At 35.7% G+C, this 7,478-nt stretch overlaps 1 protein-coding gene across 1 annotated transcript; it reads left to right on the top strand.

Moving 5' to 3' along the window:
• Positions 1–6,914: 6,914 nt before the first annotated feature.
• On the top strand, positions 6,915–7,478 carry LOC144428242 (putative methyltransferase DDB_G0268948). Its single transcript, XM_078117196.1, has one exon. It carries the CDS (start codon positions 6,915–6,917, stop codon positions 7,476–7,478), a length of 564 nt encoding a protein of 187 aa, XP_077973322.1.

Genomic DNA, 7,478 nt, shown 5'->3' with positions numbered 1-7,478 from the left:
TTTCATAAATATATTACCACTTACCAGTGCTGGTAATGATAAAATTGATCGCATAAAATTGGGTGATAAAGTTGATAAAGGAAAATCAAAGCTAACACAAAAGATAAAAATCAGAATAAAATTAATTTGAATTCACTCCTTGATATTTGTCTTTAGCATCTGTCGCCGGCGTGTAGTACTGGCGGAAATATGGAAACCAAAAATATCGCAATTACGGGGTCATTACGTAATCGATTTGGCCGTAATTACGGAATTAATTTTTGTCAATTACGTGCAAGCCTAATTTCATCAGGAACTGAATAATCAGTATATATCTATATTTTCCAACCTGGGTATATGCTGAATGCACGTGCAGTGTTTTTTCCGGCAGTTTTTGTGTATCGCCAATTATTACCATAAAATGAGTAGGATATAACAGGGCGAACCCAAAACCGCTTTTCCTCATTAATATTTTTGATTGAGTAGTTTGGTAACAAGAATTCTCAGGATTTGTGCTGCGATCAAAATAAAATTCAATTCCATATTTTATCCAATCCGGAAATTCACATCTAGAAAATCGATAAGCAACTTCCTTTTCACCGCAGTAATTTTCAACATTTTGATTTCTTTGTCCGATTTGCATTGTCAATGATTTTTTTGGGATACAGGATACGAATGTTTCTATTTTCAAATAATTTTGTCCAATTCAACTCTAGCAATTCTGCACTATTCTTTTCATCAAATCTAAAACAATCCTTTTTACCAAGACAACTCCAAATTCTGATGTTGATTCACCGATACCTAGGGAACCATTTAGGTTTCACAATCGTATGAATAATTGTGCATATTAGCGTAATGATACAAAAATAGAAATCCATCGGTTCACAGCTGATGATAAAAATAATTTTGTATGCTAACTTTAAGAAATATTCAAAAAGTTCGAGCAGTGACGAAGAATCATGATCCGAATTGAAATCTGCCATGATAAAATACCATTCACAATAACAAGCAATGATAGCCAATACTAAATAAGACCTAACTAAGCTAATTTAATATGATATATTTCACGAAACCCTAATGTAAACTAAATCCATGGCAAATCTCAATATTAAACGACGCTTTCGCAATCCCACAGTATCGTATTGAACAAACAAGAGAGCTACGCACAAATATATGGACACGTTAGACCAGAGCGAATCAGTCTTTACCGGTACCTTTGACGCTACCGGTACCCTCAAAAAAGTTCTGAATTTCCAGTAGCAAGAATTTTGCAGAATCAAAACGTACAGCCAGTCATGACACTGACTAAAATCCGTGTTCCCATGGATGAAAAATAATACAGCAAAATTTTAGACGAAATATCAAATTTCATAGAATTCACGCAAAATTTTGAAATAAATAAAAGTAATAGCCTTCTAGCGAAGAAATTAATCTTTAACCACTGAAAATTTCAAAGCAATTGGTCCAGTATTCGAAGAGAAAAGCGATTTTTTAAAAACGTGTCAAAGAACAAGAACAACAACAACATAATATTGAAACGATCGTTATGGCCACTAAACGTGTCCAATAATCAGAAAAGCGTTATCTCAAGACCCGGGAGAAAAGTTTCAGACCCCTTCTATCTAGTCTTCACTATGGCGCAATAATGAGTCACTGTCAACAGGAAATTAGGGTAACAAAGATAGAACATAATTTGTCTGTGATTGTTAAGAGAATAATATTAAAATATAATGGGCAAAAGGTGTGAGGCGTGCAAGATCAAATCTAACATTCCGGCCCCAGATAATTTCGACTTATAATTATCTCAATAAAGGAGATGATCGAAGCAGCCGAACACAAAACATATGAAGTAAACCATGAAAGGAAACTGGTGAATACAAAATAGTGCATGAGATAAATGTGAACAGTCGGTGTGAAATGTAAAATACAGAAACGAAATGAATAATCATAAAGTAAACATTCTAATCAAGTTCAAGTGAACATATCTTTCTAACATCACGCATGAGGGTAGACCTGGAGGTTCGTACCTTTACCCGACGCACATTGCCTTGTTTATCGGGATAAACCTCATCAACAACAGCCATTGGACAACTACCACGGGGAAGTATGTCATCACACATAAGTACTAAGTTACCAGAGTTCAGGTTAGGGGAGGGATGAAACCACTTTGAGCGTCTCTGAAGCAGAGGTAAATATTCTCTAGTAGATATCTGCCAAAATATATCCAACAACCGCTGGACATGTCTATAGCTCTGTCTATACTCATCAGCCCGCAGAAAAACATCAGGGGGAGATCAGGATCTAATTTACTTAGTAAAATGGAGTTAGGAGAAAGGGCATGGAGGTCTCTGGGATCATTACTTACTCGGGTAAGGGTCTGTGTCATTTAAGATGAATTTTAATCCAGCCATAAAAGACCAAAGTGAATAATCGGGTAATGGTTTATCATCAAGTGTTTTCCTCAAAATCTTCTTAACTTCTCTGATCAATTTTTTGTCAATCTGTTTCTTATTCCAATTTGTAATTCCATCCTTGAGAGCAGCTTTACTTCCAGCAATAAAATTCGCACCATTGTCAGAGTACATGTGAGCTGATCTTGCACGTTTCTTGCTTCTCAGAAAAGGAAGTCCTTTGAACCAGCAATCAGCTTTGTGGCACTTATCGGGCATTAGTCTTCGGCTGGCAATAACTGCTGGATTAGACTTAGTGTCAACATGGTGCCATTGACTAGGTTGAGAAAGAAAGTGAATTGAATTCAATCGATTAGCAACAAAAGTATTGAAACGTTCAGATCGACTGTTTATCATTCGAAGAACTGTCATTTAATCCGTACGGAAAAATACATCTGTTTCAAGTCATTCAACTCTAATTTGATGCATCTCGCCAATTCTGTAGCAGCAAGCGCTGCAGTTAGCTCAAGACGTTGTATCGTTACAACTTTCTTTGGAGACACCCTTGACGAACCTTTAACAAATGCAGTGTGAATGTTTCCTGCATCATCAATCATTTTCAAATAAGCACAAGTTTCATATGCAAAGAAACTTGCGTCACAAAATACATGTAATTGAAAAGTAGATGGAAAAAATTTTGGTCAGTAACATCTACAAAATGATAGTCCATTCAATGAAGTTAATTTAGATAACCATTCTTCCCATTTGTCTCAAAGAGGACCAGTAATTGTATCATCCCATTGGAATTCTTCGTAACAAAGATCTTGCAAAATGATACGAGCTGCAAGTACAAATGGTTGAACATACCCAGGTGGGTCAAATATCTGTGACACCATGAATAATATTCCACGACGAGCAGGAGAGCATTCCTGAATTCTGACGTTAACCACAAATTGATAAGTGGCTGCATTTCATTTCAATCCTAAAGTTCAGTTCAATTCAATCCTAAAATTTAGTCACGTGAAAACCTCCTGTTGCCAATAATTCAGTAGTTTGTTGAAGTAATGTAGAAGCCCCCTCTACTACAATATCCTTCGAAAATAATCCGTCATATATATCAAAATTAGAGCAGAAGCATTGAACAGCAGTCGGATCAGCATTAGATAAATTATCTTCTGCAACCTTCCGCAGAGCAAAGGTTGCGATTGAAGGTGAGCAGGTAGTACCAAGGGCATGCGATGGCATTCTAAATTGAGATACAGGTTTTGTAAGATCGTGTGTAGGAAACCATAGAAAATTATGATCTTCTTCTGGAAGACTTTGAGGTAACATGCAAGTATTGCAAGAACTGTCATTGAATGATAGCAATGGAAGAGTAGTAGAAATAAAATTCACAGCTACATCACTTTGTAAATTCTGTAGATCAGATATAGCCACAGAAGTGTTAATATAATTCAGGGAATTAATATCAGATTTCATCGATGGATCTTTGCCAAAGGGACACCATCCAAGGCATGTAAGCATGGCTCTCGGAGCACCAGGAGGTCCAACTCGGGAATCAGTAAATGGACAATTATATACCCAAGATATCTGCCCCAATTAATAGTTCAACATCGCCATCAATATCTGGGAACTTCAAACCATCCAAATGAGGATATTTGTCAATTATATCTGGCTTTGGCAATGAATCTCTGACGTCATTTTGTCGAAAGTTAAAGCATTATGTACCTCAACAATATTAGTAATAGTATTATTCACGCCATTCAGACAAAATGAAACTATTTTTCCAGTATGAACAGCAACGCCATTCGTATCATGCAACGCTCTGTTTTACCAGAAAAGCCAATAGATTTCGGTAGACGAGTAGAACAAAAGGATCGTTGAGATCCTAGATCCAAGAAAGCAATTGTTTTCCTCTTATCACTTGCGTCAGGTAAATGTATTTCAACAGCAACACCCATGAGTCAAACAGGGCACAAAGTGTTGAGTACAGACATAGAATTCACAGAAGTTGTTTCAGATTGAGGTGCATAAAATGTATGTATGTATGTTTATTTGCCTCAAAATGTAACAGTATCTGCATAATAGTTGAACGGTATGAAAGAGACGGGATACATGTTCAAGACCTTACTGGCCTAAGACACATATGTGCGACATGCACTCCAACAAGTATAACTGCAGTTTAGGACTGCTGCGTTATAGTAGGACAACAGACATGAAATATACACAGGATACAATACACAGGACAAAGAGGAACGGCACCACGATGATATATATGTACAATAGGCAGTTTATGGCACATTCATGTCCCAGGTTCTGATGTGAAGGAATGGGAATAGTATAAATCGCATTTTGTGTGTTTTACAGTAGATTGTACGTAAAAATTTGTTCTAGACATGAACTTGCCAAAAACCAACGTTGGGTGGGACCACAACACAAAGGGGTTAGGTTCTATGAAGGTAAACAATAAACGAAATACTTTGTTTACACTCGAGTTGTTAATCATAAATTGTATGCGACGAAAGTAATGAGAACAATAAAATGGTCTGGCATAAAATGCAGGTCGATTTCGTAGGCGCTATTGTGTGGAATTTATTGTCACCACGTCTCAGCATGATAAATTTGAATTTGTATAAGATGATCTTTTCTTTATCGATGATCCAACGAAATAACTGTACAAAGCTAATAAACCATAAAAATATGCAAATTCTGAAAAAATATATAAAATAAAATTAATCAAAAAATAATTTCCGAAGTAATCCACCTTCAATAGTCTTGTATTTATGCATTCATTCCTGTTAGCATTTGTAAATACAGTTATATAACTTCATTTTTTTTCGATTGTTGGATTCGAATTTAAGTCGTATCCACGCATTTCCCATACCCAAGTTCAAGTCTTTTTTACCGATTCCTTCTATTTTTTTTTATTGTCTAGCATCTTACGTTATGTACTTTATTTAGCCTCCATAAAGTTCGGTAATACCATACCTAGTTCAAAATCCAAGATCTAAAAAACAACGTAGCATAATGTATAACCTATCTATATTACAAATCCTCTAAATAAAAACGAGTTCGGATACCTTGGTGAAGTTAAAACGATTCATCGCTTTTATTATAACAACGTTGTCGTCCGCAGGCTATGTACTCGCAATGTATTCGAGTTTGCGGTTCGCGTAGTCATGAAAAACATGCTCAAACATGATTTTGGCTTCAGACGACCAAGACGTTACAACGTTCAGACGATACGGCGACATCACAGCATCAACTGCCTAACCGTTTCCGTCAGGTTTTCGAACTGTGCGTGAACTTTCCTGGGAAATTTAGTGCAATTGGACCTTTATTACAAGGGGTGCAACAAATCCATCAGTGAGAAACATGTGCTTGATGTTTTTTGACAATAGTCGCATTTTAACTAACTTAAATAACTAAATTAACTAAAATAAACGTAAATTACAATACTGCATTATCTTCCTTTTTACGTGGAAAATAAATCGTTCCTGTGGGATGCATCTGAAATTAAATTTGTTGTAGTCGCGGTACAACCGATTTAAAAAAAATTTTATTCTTCCTGTGGATTAAATAGACTGACCATTTTTGACCACAGAATAATCTTCATGAGATATTACATTCGTTGAGTTATATGTAATGAAAGCGAAAAAATCATATACTATGAAGTGCTCAAACACATTTAGGTATCAATTTTAATTTGAGTTGTTGGAGATTTTCTACTCTCAGATAATCATTGCAGATCTCATGTTGTTTAATTTATCTCGACGTGTATAATTCTATAACGAAACTAAAAATATAGAGCAATGCTCAAATATATGATCACGTTACATAGAGCGAAGCAGTTCTTACCTTTGACGCTACCGCTCCCCTGATTCATGGTTAACTTTCCCGAAACACAACTAACAACCAACGAATAGCATTCCAAATCGCAAAATGAGGGATTGTTCACATTTTACAACCACGACTGAAAATCTATCTGAGTGTCTTAACGGATGCGAAAAGGCATATTGTTACGTCACTTTTTCGCATCTTGCTGATTGGCTAATGTTACAAAATAAGAAAGGAGGGCGATTCTCGGAAAACGCTCCTTGGAAAAATATTTCGCGTTATTGCGGGACAGATGAAAGGACGTCGTAGTTTGGTGACCCCTGGTGTAATTGAGTCAAAATTTTAGCAAATTACAATTACACAGAATAAAAATGCCTCAATTACATGAAAAACTGTAATTAATTACATCAATTACAATTACAATTGATCCAACTCTGATACGGAGAACGGACTATTCTAACGACAGATGTGAATTTTTGGTGATCTAACTAACATTTGTCACTTTTTACTCTTGATCGACGCCTTTCTCGATTATTTGGCTAGCCGTATAAACATTTTTCATACGGGGCGGATCCATTTTACTTTCTTTGCAATGATTTGTATTTCAAAAAAACATTTATCTTAAATATATCTATGGTATATATATATTAAAAAATAGAGAAATTACACAACTGTCTTAAATAGAAGCTCAATTATATGAAAAACAAGATGTCGTTAAACAATTTGAAGAAGGCATGTTCAAATATCCAGATATTAAAAAAGTATGCAATTGATTGTTTAGTTCAACTCAACACAGACAAAACCCATGATCGACGTTATGACCTGATGCCGGACGCGGGTTGTGGTAACGGTGGTCATACAAGCATGTTTGCTAAACATTTTGAAGAAATTATTGGATTTGACAAAAGCCAAGAACAAATAAATATGGCAAACAAAAAGAATGGTCATGACGGCATTCAATATGTTGTTGCGGATGAGAACAGAATGCCAGCTTCTGAAAACACAGTAGATCTAATATGGAGCTTCTTTTCTATTCAATACATGAATGTTGAAACTTTTGTAACAGAATGTAAAAGAGTTTTGAAACCAATGGGATGTGCATTACTCACTGGATTTAACATACTTGATATCACTCTAACACTGAGCAAAATCAATGAAGGTGATTCTGGAATGCTGGCGTTTGCAAAATACCTCAAGAAAGCAATTGACTGGTCCGGAACTCACTCTACGACAGAATATGAAGTTTATTCGCGGTTACCAAACGTTTTTTAA

This window comes from Styela clava, chromosome 10 (genome assembly GCF_964204865.1).
Source record: "Styela clava chromosome 10, kaStyClav1.hap1.2, whole genome shotgun sequence".
Classification (NCBI taxonomy): Eukaryota; Metazoa; Chordata; class Ascidiacea; order Stolidobranchia; family Styelidae; genus Styela; species Styela clava.
Note: the sequence above shows the minus strand (reverse complement) of the source record. Positions and strands in the feature narration are given on the sequence as shown.

Coding starts and splice junctions, on each gene's coding strand:
- LOC144428242 (XM_078117196.1), top strand. CDS start 6,915: ATGTCGTTAAACAATTTGAAGAAGGCATGTTCAAATATCCAGATATTA.